The sequence below is a fragment of the Heteronotia binoei genome, chromosome 4 (genome assembly GCF_032191835.1).
Source record: "Heteronotia binoei isolate CCM8104 ecotype False Entrance Well chromosome 4, APGP_CSIRO_Hbin_v1, whole genome shotgun sequence".
NCBI classification, from domain to species: Eukaryota; Metazoa; Chordata; class Lepidosauria; order Squamata; family Gekkonidae; genus Heteronotia; species Heteronotia binoei.
In genome coordinates this window covers 160,710,282-160,723,568 of record NC_083226.1, presented here as the reverse complement: position 1 = coordinate 160,723,568, position 13,287 = coordinate 160,710,282, and the positions used below count along the sequence as shown (strand labels likewise).

The 13,287-nt window shown below is 44.2% G+C and overlaps 1 protein-coding gene across 1 annotated transcript in view; it reads right to left on the bottom strand.

Annotated features, from left to right (window-relative positions):
- ATP8B1 (ATPase phospholipid transporting 8B1) overlaps positions 1-13,287 on the bottom strand; it is a 106,325-nt gene that overhangs the window by 38,349 nt on the left and 54,689 nt on the right. Inside the window, exons 2-6 of the mRNA XM_060236109.1 lie at positions 12,125-12,316; positions 9,748-9,845; positions 9,055-9,168; positions 4,250-4,348; positions 2,331-2,392 (exon numbers count right to left, since the gene is read on the bottom strand). Of these exons, the coding sequence (XP_060092092.1) occupies positions 2,331-2,392; positions 4,250-4,348; positions 9,055-9,168; positions 9,748-9,845; positions 12,125-12,302 (551 nt within the window). The 5' untranslated portion in view covers positions 12,303-12,316. The remainder of the gene's footprint in view (positions 1-2,330; positions 2,393-4,249; positions 4,349-9,054; positions 9,169-9,747; positions 9,846-12,124; positions 12,317-13,287) is intronic.

Sequence of the window (13,287 nt, the reverse complement as noted above, 5' to 3'; positions counted from 1 at the left end):
TTGGGTGAAGAAGTACTTCCTTTTATCCATTCTAACCCGACTGCTCAGCAATTTCATTGAATGTCTACGAGTTCTCATATTGTGAGAAAGGGAGAAAAGTACTTCTTTCTCTACCTTCTCTATTCCATGCATAATCTTGTAAACCTCTATCATGTCACCCCGCAGTCGACGTTTCTCCAAGCTAAAGAGCCCCAAGCATTTTAACCTTTCTTCATAGGGAAAATGTTCCAACACTTTAATCATTCCAGTCACCCTTTTCTGCACTTTCCCCAATGCTATAATATCTTTTTTGAGGTGTGGTGACCAGAATTGTACACAGCAGGGCTTTTTTGGTAGGAAAAAGGCCCAGCAGGAACTCATTTGCATATTAGGCCACACATCCCTGATGTCAGCATTGATCCACACAGGGCTTTTTGTGGAAAAAGCCCAGCAACAACTCATTTGCATATTAGGCCACACCCCCTGAGAGCGAGCCAGCCGGAACTGCGTTCCTGTGCGTTCCTGCTTAAAACACACACACACACACACACAAAACAACCTTGGTGCACAGTATTCTAAATGAGACCACACCATCGATTTATACAGGGGCATTATGATACTGGCTGATTTGTTTTCAATTCCCTTCCTAATAATTCCCAGCAGAGCTCTCTGTCCCTCCAGAATTTTGTTTCCCCCAGTCTCCTCCCTGCTGACCTGATTATCAAAGACATCACATTTTTTTCTCCATAAGAAATCCCTAGTCCTAGAAGGCTAGAACTACTCTTTTTTAAAATGTGACGGCTGACATTCCATAGAATGTATTCTATCACATACAAAATTATCTCAACATTACACTTGCTCAGTCTCTCTTTCTGTTTCCCGGAAACTTGCATCCAAAACCATGCTGTTCTGTTTAAAATAAATGCCTCCTTTTACTTAGAGCGGAACCAGTTTACATCAGCAGTGACTGCAACAGCTATGAACACAATGGAAGACTACAGCAGTCCCTAAGATTGTAGCTGTGCGAACCCAATAAGCAAATGAAAAGTTCAAGGCTATGTTGTGGATAAATTGGGCACATTATGAATGTATGCCTTTTAATGATGAAAATGGTAGTTTATCTTGATTGTACAATGTGGTGCGTTTCAGAATTGTATTTTTTGTTTTACAGTGACGTGTTTGTGAGAAATAATGCTAAGTCACAGTCAATTTAACTGACAGCTGACCTCATGCTTTTGAAATAGTCCATGTGAACTAGCAGTTTGCTTATCAGAAATAAAAAGGAATATGGAAGAGTCTCAAAATCTCTGCTGTCTTATCAAATCTACCTTATGTTCTGATCCGTTGAAAAACCAAAAGTCCAGCACAATGGTTGAAAATTCTGCCCTCCCGATGGCTAATGTGGTGACTCGGTTCCGACTACTAATTTTCATCCATTGAAAGCACAGGTTTGCCCTGTATTTTGAGCATTTGGAATAAAACTGTGCTTAAGTTGGAAGCCATATTTTCATGGGATAGAGAAGCTAGAGAGAACGAAGTACTTTTCTCCCTTTCTCACAATACAAGAACTTGTGGGCACTCAATGAAATTTGACAACATACTCAATGAAATTGCTGAGCAGTCAAGTTAGAATGGATAAAAGGAAGTACTTCTTCACCCAAAGGGTGATTAACATATAGAATTCACTGTCACAGGAGCTTCAAGAGACAGCTTAAAGAGAGGACTGGATAAACATATGTAGAGGTCCACCAGTGGCTATTAGCCACAAGGTATAGATGGAACTCTCTGTCTGGGGCAGTGATGCTCTGTATTCTTGGTGCTTGGGGGAGCAACAGTGGGAGGGCTTCTAGTGTCCTGGCCCAACTGATGGACTTCCTGATAGCACCTGGTTTTTTGGCCACTGTGTGGCACAGAGTGTTGGACTGAATGGGTCAAATGCCTGATCCAACATGGCTTCTCTTATGTTCTTATGTCTCTCGCTATGATTTCATTATGTAGTACAGATGCAAACTGTATTCAGTGACGGACCTGTACCTGTTTTCCATACTATGGAATTTAACACCATGTGAATGGAGGAAAGGACAGCTTGTTTAAGGAACAGCATTTCCTACCAGCACCATTTCCGACCAGCACCAATACGGAGCGCTTAAAAACGCCGAAGGTACAGACAGTGGGCACTTTCACACACACTGAATAATGTACTTTCACTGTGTGAAATGAGAAAATCCACTAGCAGTCACTAAAGTGCAATGTGGATTGAAAGTGCATTATTCACCATGTGTGAAAGCATCTACAGTTTACACAGATACTCTGGATACATATACAGAACAGGCAAGGTCCCAACTCAATACCTGCCATCCTGGATCACATCACATGTGCGGTTGTTAATTTCATTGTCCATTCGATGTCGAGCCTGAAAAGAGACCTTATATCAACCCCTTGTATTTCCATTCTGACTCAACTTTTACACAGATTTGATGTACCCTATCCACTGAGATCCTTGACCTGGCTATTCTAAGCTAGACTGATCTTATAAAATCTCTGAAACTAAGCAGGGTCAGCCCTGGTTAGTACTTGGACAGGAGACCACCAAGAAAGTCCAGGGTTGCTACACAGGGGCAGGTAATGGGAAACCACCTCTGAACATCTTTTGCCTTCAAAACCCTAAAGGGCTGCCATAAGTCAGCTACAACTTTACGGCACTTTCCACCATCCACTGAGACTTTGAAGGCACCATAGAACAAGGAAGGGTGTCTGTTTTTATGGACTCTGGGCCCTCCACTACTTCTCCTTCCTAGTCCTCAAAAGCCCTTTCACAAGATGGAGTACAGCACAATCCCCTCATGTTCCTTTTAGCTGCACTATCTAAAATGAGTGCAGAAGAGCAGGACGCTACCCCCTTGAGTGCTCTTCCTTTCATCAGGAGATGGAAGATCCTCCCAGAAGCTCTAGTTACATTGCAGAAGCTGGCTGAGGCATCAAATCACTTCAGGTGGAAAAAAAGCCAAAAGTGACATAGGCAGGTTTTACCATAGACCAGGCATGGCCAAACTTACTTAACATTACAAAGAATAAAATCAGATGTTTGAGAGCCACACACAACATGAACAAATATTACATATATGTTTTATTAAAACTCTTAATACTTTCTTTGCACAGAAAGATAAAATACATATGTATGCACTTTACAATACAACTGCGCTAAAAGGTGACTTTAAAAAAAGCTGGGAATAACAGTTCCTGTAAGACCAGCACAGGGAAAAGTTAGGGACTTATTTTATATATTAGCGGGAGAAGGAAACACACATGTACCATATAAATCACTTACCACCATTTGCATCATTATGCATCTGTCTTTGCTTTGTCACCAAGGTTAGTAAATACAGCTCCTACAAGAGCTATGAAACTAAGGGGGAACCCTGTGCTGCCCACTTTAATTCCGTCCCTCCTTCCAGTGGCTCCCCCACTTTTGCACTCTCTTTACCTGCCGTAGGTCTCCAGGCGATCTCTGCGGTCGAGGAGAAGAGCTTGCAAACCTGCCTACTTCCCCCTCCTTCCCTGCTTCATGCATGGTGGAAATAGACATCTAACTATGGCTCAGTCCTCAGAGACTGACTGAGGTCCCAATGCTAAGCATGCTTACTTAAGAGTAAGCCTCCATTAAGTTCCTCCTTGACCTCCAGGAGCCACTCAGTATGAGTGCAAGAGCCACATGTGGCTCCCAAGCCACAGTTTGGCCACCCGCCATAGACTTTCTGGCAATTCCTATGTAATTTCTGTTTTTGTTAGCAGAAGTGACATGATGCCACAGCTGGTGTTACACCCAGAGCTTTTTTTGTAGCAGGAACTCCTTTGCATATTAGGCCACACACCCCCTGATGTAGCCAGTCCTCCAAGAGCTTACAGTAGGCCCTGTACTAAGAGCCCTGCAAGCTCTTGGGAGGATTGGCTACATCAGGGGTGTGTGGCCCTGACGCAAAGGAGTTCCTACTACAAAAAAAACCCTGGTCCCACCCTTCCCCATATCCCTACTTACAGCTCTTCTGCCTTCCTGTGCACCAGAAGGAGAAAATGTGTGTGGGGGGGGGAATGCTCTTAAATTGTGCTGGCATGATTGCAAACTGCTCAGGTAGCTGCCATGTTACCTCTGTTTTTTAACTGGAAGTGATGTTGGTATACTAGTGTGATGCTGGTGTGCCAGGCCATGCCCCCATTTCCTCCTGGGTATTGTTGTGCAACCATAAAATAGCAACAAAAAAGTAATTCTTACAATATCATCCACTAGATCTTTAATCGCGGTGATGCCCAGCACCAGCAACAAAGGGATCAAGGTTGTATACCAGGAGAGGGTAGTTATTTGAGGGATTGTCTGTAAATGAAAAACACCCCTACGTTAGGCAGAGTTTTTCCAAAGCCAAACAACTGTGAAACAACATACAAAAAAATTACATGAAACAAAGATGACCTCTGAAGTGACCCTAATTTATTTTCATGCTGTTATTTAAGTCACTTTTTAAGGGGCCTTCCTCCCAGATGGGGATTCAAAGCAGGACTCTGAGATGCTCAAAGAAAATGAAGCAAACACTGAACACGGCGTAAAGAGATGGCCACAGAAGGCACATCTGCAATGAAGATGTCTTATCTGAACCTCCAAGGAAGCTTAAGAACTGCAATTAGGAAAGAAAGGATGGTTTACATATGAAGTAGTTCTTCACCCGAAGAGTGATTAACACATGGAATTCACTGCCACAGGAAGTGGTGGCCGCTGCAAACATGGACAGATGGCTTCAAGAGAAGACTGGATAAACATATGGAGTGGAGGTTCATCAGTGGCTATTAGACTCAAGCAGGGCTTTTTTGGTAGAAAAAGCCCAGCAGGAACTTATTTGCATATTAGGCCACACCCCCTGACAGCACCTTTGTTTCACACAGGGCTTTTTGTAGAAAAAGCCCAGTAGGAACTCATTTGAATATTAGGCCACACCCCCTGATGCCAAGCCAGCCGGAACTGTATTCCTGTGCATTCCTGCTCAAAAAAAGCCCTAGCCACAAGGAATAGATGGAATGCTCTGGGACAGTGATGCTGTTGTTGTTGCGGGGGTGGGGGGATAACAGCGGGAGGGCTTCTAGTGTCCTGACCCCACTGGTGGACCTCTTGATAGCATCTGGTTTTTGGCCACTGCCTGACAAAGAAAACGGGACTGGACGGGCCATTGGCTTGATCCAACATGACTTCTCTTATGCTGTCTTATGTTCTTACAAAGACTTACTCTGAAAATCCTCCAACAGACACACATGAACACACAATAAGCTGCCTTATACTGAAACAGACCATTGGTCCATTGAAGTCAGCATTGCCTATTCAGACTGGCAGCTGCTCTCCAGGGTTTCAGGCAGAGGTCTTTCACATCACCTCCTACCTGGTCCTTTTAACTGGAGATGCCAGGGATTGAACCTGGAACCTTCTGCCTGCCAAGCAAAAGCTCTGTCATTGAGCCACAGCCCCTTCCAGGAAGAAATCACCCCCCTCTACCCCAATATAAAAATTTTCACACACCAATGGCAAAGAGAGAAAAACAGATGTATTCTGGGTGTTACATATCTTATTCATAAATGCCTCTCACTCCCAGTCCACATTTTCTCATGCAGGGCAAATGGATGAGCTCAACCACAAAGGCTGATCCACACTACAACACCATGAGCTGAACATACACACAAGTTACTGTCAGGGCTTTTTTGTAGCAGGGACTCCTTTGCATATTAGGCCACACACCCCTGATGCAGCCAATCCTCCTGGAGCTTACAGGGCTCTTAATACAGGACATACTGTAAGCTCTTGGAGGATTGGCTACATCAGGGGTGTGTGGTCTAATATGCAAAGGAGTTCCTGCTACAAAAAAAAGCCCTGGTTACTGTTAATGCTCATTAAGTGACAGAAATATGCAGGTGAATTCTGCTCCAGGTATGGCTAAAGAAGGTATCTAGGGTCAGGCATTGGCAAACCAGCTCAAGGTCCTGAGGAGGGGCCACAGCTCAGTGGCAGAGCATTTGCTTGACATGCAGATGGTCCCAGGTTCAATCCCCGGCATCTCCAGTTAGCAGAACCAGGCAGCTGGTGATGTGAAGACCTCAGCCTGAAACACTGGAGAACTGCTGCCAGTCTGAGTAGACAATGCTAACTTTCACAGATCAGTGTTAACGCAGCTTCATATGTGTTCAAGGTATTTTGCCACCACACTCAAGTTTCACCCATTGCCCCCTCACATGTGAATGCTGGCTCAGCCCGATCTGAGCTCCCACAGCAAAGCCAAGGGGACTTGGCTTGCAGTGATCTGATTGGCAGCTCTGATCTGAAAGGTAATGCCCGTAAGTGCCCACCCTGTCAATGACCAGGAGTGAGCCAAGGTGTGAGACAGGCCCAGCTCATTCTGGCATTTCCTGCCTACTGATTAGCTAAGACCCGGGTGGCCAAGCTTGCTTAATGTAAGAGCCACATAGAATAAACATCAGATGTTTGAAAGCCACAAGACATGAATGTCAAGGGAGGGAGGGAGGGAGGGAGGGAGGGAGGGAAGGAAGGAAGGAAGGAAGGAAGGAAGGAAGGAAGGAAGGAAGGAAGGAAGGAAGGAAGGAAGGAAGGAAGGAAGGAAGGAAGGAAGGAAGGAAGGAAGGAAGGAAGGAAGGAAGGAGGGAAGAAGGGATGAAAGAAAGAAAGAAAGAAAGAAAGAAAGAAAGAAAGAAAGAAAGAAAGAAAGAAAGAAAGAAAGAAAGAAAGAAAGAAAGAAAGAAAGAAAGAAAGAAAGAAAAAGAAAATAGATGAAGGGGAGGGATAGGTGGAAAGAAAGCAACTTTAACTTTAAATGCATTTTCCTGGCTTGACTTGTAGAAGTGATTTAAATACAGAAATGCCTTCTCCAAGCCGGCCAGTGGGGCGTTGGGGGATTTGAGAGCCACACAATATGTGTGAAAGAGCCACATGTGGTTCACGAGCCACAGTTTGGCCACCCCTGAGCTATAAGAACATAAGAGAACATAAGAGAAGGCAAGTTAGATCAGGCCAATGGCCCATCCAGTCCAACACTCTGTGTCACACAGTGGCAAATTTTTTATTTATATATATATATATATATATATATATATATATATATATATATATATACACACACACACACACACACACACACACACACTGTGGCTAATAGCCACTGATGGACCTCTGCTCCATATTTTTATCTAAACCCCTCTTGAAGGTGGCTATGCTTGTGGCCGCAACCACCTCCTGTGGCAGTGAATTCCACATGTTAATCACCCTTTGGGTGAAGAAGCTATGACAATCTGACATCAGCATTAATAGAACGGGTGAAAGCTTAGCAATACATATAGATAGAACACAGAAAACTGGGAAGAAGGTGCATTTTAAAAGTATTTTTTTTCTGTAGAGGCTTGACCTGGCCTGAGAAACCGAAACTGCATTCCATTCCTGCAAGCAGACCTTTATGGCTCTCTTAGGGTAACACTGAAGGTCTCACCTCCCTGGACCTGGGGCAATTAGGTCAGTGGGAGGATGAGCCCAAGAGGACCTGGGCATAGCAATCAATCTGTAATGGCACATACATCTTGGCACATTTCAGTAGAGAGAAGGAATAATTAAGACTGAGGCCTGGTTCTTTGGAATGTAAAAGCTGATAACCCAGGAACTCTGAGTGCTAGGAGTATCATCAAGCGGCCTTGAATCAAAGAACAGGCAGGAAGGATAGTGGTTCTCCAAGGTATCTTTTTGATATGTAAACGACTGCTAATTTCACCAAGCTCATCCCAAAATCTGGATCCACCAATGGAATGAAGCCAAGTCATGTAGTGTTACTTGTTTATCCAATAATGTTTGTTTGAATAATGTATGCTCAGGGCTTTTTTTGTAGCAGAAACTCCTTTGAATATTAGGCCACACACCCCTGATGTAGCCAATTCTCCTGGAACTTACAGTAGGCCCTGTACTAAGAGCCTTGTAAGCTCTTGGAGGATTGGCTACATCAGGGGTGTGTGGCCTAATACGCAAGGGAGTTCCTGCGTATGCTTAATGTATTCCTATGTCACTAAAAGCTTAAGACCTCTGGTCACCTTTGTATTCTTCAGAGAACTTTGGGATGTCCTGAGGTCTTAGTGCCTTGTGAGCCCAGTTCTCTCTGTCAGTAAAAAAAGGCAGTCCCCTATGCAAGTACCAGTCATTTCCAACTCTGAGGTGACATTGCATCATGACGCTTTCATGGCAGACTTTTTACGGGGTAGTTTGCCATTGCCTTCCCCAGTCATCTACACTTCCTCCCCAGCAAGCTGGGTACTCATTTCACCAACCTTGGAAGGCTGGAAGGCTGACTCAACCTTGAGTCAGCTACTGAACCCAGCTTCCGCCAGGATCGAACTCAGGTTGTGAGCAGAGAGCTTGGACTGCACTACAGCAGCTTTACAGCTCTGCACCACGGTGCTGCTTCTCTGTGTCAGTACTGACAAATAAAAGATCTTTTCGTTAAGTGTGCGGACTCTCATCTGGGAGAACTGAGTTTGATTCCCCACTCCTCCACTTGCACCTGCTGGAATGGCCTTGGGTCAGCCATAGCTCTGGCAGAGGTTGTCCTTGAAATGGCAGCTGCTGTGAGATTTCTCTCAGCCCCACCCACCTCACAGGGTGTCTGTTGTGGGGGAGGAAGGTAAAGGAGATTGTAAGCTGCCCTGAGTCTCTGATTGAGAGAGAAGGGCAGGGTATAAATCTGCAGTCTTCTTCTCTCCATTCGCAGGACTCCTCGTGTGTTCCTTTGATTGGGCTTGGGGACACATCGGTCCATGGGTTGCATCCAGCAATTATCTACATCAGGACAAGGGCTCAGCTACAAAGCATGCGTGCCAAGGTGCCAGGCTTACAACCCAGTCGAAACCACAAGATGGCATCAAAGAATGGAACATCAGCTTGTTGTGAATGCTACTGTATCCACAGGATGCCTTTCACAGGCTTAACTGTTAAACTGGGTACAAAAGAAAGAGTATCTCGGCTGCATGCAGAAAACTCTACGTGTGCCTTACCTGTAAAATAAGGAGAACCAGGAAATAGAAGTTGGCAGCTCTTTTAAACTGTTCAAGTAGATTTAATGGCAAGAAGGTGATTGGGTTATACTTGTAGGTTTTAATTGCATTTCCCTGTTGAGGACATAAAAAGTGGGGGGGGGAGTCAATCCCGATAGGACATTAAATATATTATATTCATTTCCATGCCATGTAAAAAATTTCTTTTAGTGAAATCCTCCTCCAAGCAGCCTCGGTTAGACTAGTGCATTATGCAAACCACTTTGTCACAGGTCATTTACCTTGGACAAGTCATCTGAAACAGACTTTGAAGGTTTAATATTTTGCAGGAAGTCTTAACCAGCTGCTGGTTTTCAAAGATAGTATCAATCCATTAAAAAAAATCCAAAAAACCTACATTATCAGGCAGAACTAAAAAGGGAAAGAAAACAAACAAAACTTTCATCTCCAGGTGAAGGTTTAGTTGTTCTAAACCTTCTGAATTCTGTTATTGGGTAGCATATTTAGTGTTTATTTAATGCATTCACAAAAACACTACATATTATCCTGCTGTAATATTTACAGTGGCCCTGTAAGGTAGGCCAGTAATATATTTTAAGTCACTTTGGATTCCCAAAGGGGGGGGGGGGGGTGTGAAAAAATACTTGTCATATAGCGTGTGTTACTAACCCCCTTGTGAAGAAATCTACTTACTGAATATTTACTTGTTGTAAGGCACAGAAACTGCGTTTTCTTAAATTGTGGCTGTTCATAGAAGGCGCGATCATTTGCTTTAACTTGCCAACTGCAGTCTGGAAAACAAATACATCACTCAGCCAAATGGAATGAACGTAGGAAAAACTGATCCATCCTACTAGGTTAGAAGGTTAAGTGATACAGTAAATTTATAATTTGACTCCAGGTTAACTGTTCTAGCAAAACAACAGTTTAAAAATTAAAAAAATAAATAAATTTGAGGGTTGTCAGTTTCCAGTAGGGATAACAGCCTTCAGGTGGGACCTGGGGATCCTCTGGAATTTCAGCTAATTTCCTGATTCCAGAGATCAGTTCCCCTGGAGAAAATGGCTGCTTTGGAGGGTGGACTCTAGGGTGTTGCACCCCACTGAGGTCCCTGTCTTCCCCAGGCTCCAGCCCCAAATTTCCAGGAGCTTCCCAGTCTTGAAATGGCCACCCTATCCCACCATCCCCTGGGGATGGCTGGGGGGAACCTGCCAATCCTTGTCTCCAGGTGGGACCTGGAGATCTCCCAGAATTATAACCAATCTCTGGGTTACAGAGATCAGTTCTCCTGTAGAAAATGGCTGCTTTGAAAGTGGCAGATGCGGGGGTGGAATTCTAGCAGAAGCTCCTTTGCATATTAGGCCACACACCCCAAATATAGCCAATCCTCCAAGAGCTTTTCTGTAAGCTCTTGGAGGATTGGCTATATCAGGGGTGTGTGGCCTAATATGCAAAGGAGCTCCTGCTAGAATTCCACCCCTGAGCAGACCCTACTATACCCCACTAAAGTCCCTTCCCTCCCCAAGCCACACACTCCCCGGGCCCCGTCCCCAAAATCTCCAAGAATTTCCCAACTTTGTGCTGACAACCCTCAGACATCTGGATGTCAAATACCTCCATTTGTTCTTATCAGATCACAGTTAACATTACTGGGAAACGGTATGATTAATGTGTCTAACTATGTTTCAAAAATACCCAGACGGCTTGAGAAAAAAGTCGCCAGAACTAAGGAACTTGCATTCTGTGTGGCTTCACTGAATTTGCAGCAATGCTTCTGACTGGCTCAGGCTCATGCTTTACTTTTGTTTTGAGAAATGCAAACTAGAAATTCTAGTAAACCAGCAAAATAACCTTGGCAGAATTTTTTTTTTCAACTGGGAGAACAAGTTCTTATAGGACACAGGTCCAGAAGAGTTAGCTGTATTAGTCTGTTGCTACAAAATAAAAGAGTCCAATAGCACCTTTAAGACTAACAAATTTACTGTAGCATAAGCTTTCGAGAAACACAGCTCTCTTCGTCAGATGCATCTAACGAAGAGAGCTGTGTTTCTTGAAAGCCTATGCTACAATCAAATTTGTTAGTCGTAAACGTAATATTGGACTCTTTATTATTTTATAGGACACGTAAAGCAAAGTCTACTTCTGGTAGAGGGGAGAAGACACCCCAAGTAAATATCACGCAGTCCATTGTGATCCCAGCATTTCACCTTTTAGAAAATTAAGACCAGTGTGATGAGAGGCTGTCTCAATACATCCATCTGCAAGCAAGATATAACAGATTTTTTTTTTTGGAGGGGGGGGGAGAAATAAACTGGTAGCTATTTCTCCTCATGTGGAGGGTTTTTTTAAATGCAATAGCAGTTCCCATAACAATGTGTTTGGGAGGGTGCCAGATTTGTGTGAGGGCACTGCTTGCGTGAACTGGCACCTCTAGGCTGGTGGTGTCATAATTCCATGGTCTACCATTTCAAAAGAAATATCTCTACAAAATTTGGAGGGGCGACACATGTGGCACACTGTATAAACAAAGTCTGTACATTGTTATTGGCATCAACTGGAACATACAGACAAACAAGATGGTTCTTAGCAGGGGGTTTTTTGGTAGCAGGAGCTTCTTTGCATATTAAGCCTTACCCCCCCTAGATGTAGCCAATCCTCTATGAGCTTACAGGGCTTTCAGTACAGGGCCTACTGTAAGCTCTTTGAGCATTGGCTACATCAGCAGTGTGTGGCCTAATATGCAAACGAGCTCCTGCTACAAAAAAGCCCTGGTTCTTAGGTATATTTTCAGTCAGCCATTTGCTTGGCGTTGTCAACCTCCACTTAGGGTCCAGAGATCTCCTGGAAATGTGACAGATCTCCAGACTGCAGAGATCTATTCCCCGGGATAAAATGGCTGCTTTGGAAAGGCAGGCTACAGCTAACATAAATAAATATACGAGCAAAATGATCTTTATAGATGCTGCACTGTGTCAACATGCAAACGGCTTTGGGAGGCATCAGAAATACTGGAGCAAACTTCCCTTTGGTAAAATCTGACTAGGCGGTTATCGTTTGCTGTCCTCCTCACCCTTTCTAAGCGTCTCTCGAGTCACCTCCACTTCCCTGTTGATGCGGTTCTGCTCCGGCTCGACAGCGGGGGGAGTGTCCAATTCATCCTCCGTCTCATCATCACTGTACGGCATCACCTCATCGTTGGGCTGGGAATCCTCATCGAAGGTGGTCTCCGAGTCTCTTTCTGTCGTCATCTTGCAAGCCGTTTCTAAGCAAAGAAAAGAAAAAAAATTCAGCCCCGGTGCGGCAGAAATGTAACAGGATTCTTGCCTGTCCAGTTCTCCAGTTTCTCTTAGTGCCAAGCTGACAAGCTTGAACAATGTTCCCATGGCAGCATTTAACCAAATTCATAACTTTCTGCACCTAAAGCCTGCAGAAGATGGGGAGTGCCCTTCAACACTTTCTGAAGTGACAAGCTTCTTCCCAACTCAAGTCCTTTGCCCTGGACACTCAGAACATTATGGAGGACTCTGCAATAGGTCTGAAGGCTTGCATTCCACCTGGCATTGACCAGGTTTTCCTGATCCCCCATGGACTAGGAAGTGTGCCTTGCACATAAAATCTCATACCTCGAATAAACTTTTGTTGGTCTTAAGGGTGCCACTGGACTCAATGTTTGTTCTAAAACAGGAAGCAGCCTTAGATGGTGATTGTGACTCAGTCATCAGGCTAGAATAGGGTTGCAGGGGATCCCCCGATTTGGAGATTCAGGGTCATCAGAAAGCAGGGGGAGGGGAGGGAAATGTCTGCTGGGAACTCTATTATTCCCTATGGAGATTTATTCCCATAGAAAATTATGGAGAATTGATCCGCGGGTATCTGGGGGGGCCTGTTTTTTGAGGTAGAGGCACCAAATTTTCAGCACAGCATCTAGTGCCTCTCCCCAAAATATCCCCAAGTTTCAAAACGATTGGAGCAGGGGGTCCAATTCTATGAGCCCCAAAAGAAGGTGCCCCTATCCTTCATTATTTCCTATGGAAGGAAGGCATTGAAAAGGTGTGCCGTCCTTTTAAATGTGATTACAAATGGAAAGTTTTCCAAAACAAGATAGAACGATGGTGTGGTATCTGCTTTCAGCTGCAAGGACATTGTATGCGCAGTTATGGAAGCAAGATAAAAACCCAGAAAAATGGGACTGGATTTTAAAAGTTATGTCATGGAGTAAAGTGGACAAACTTA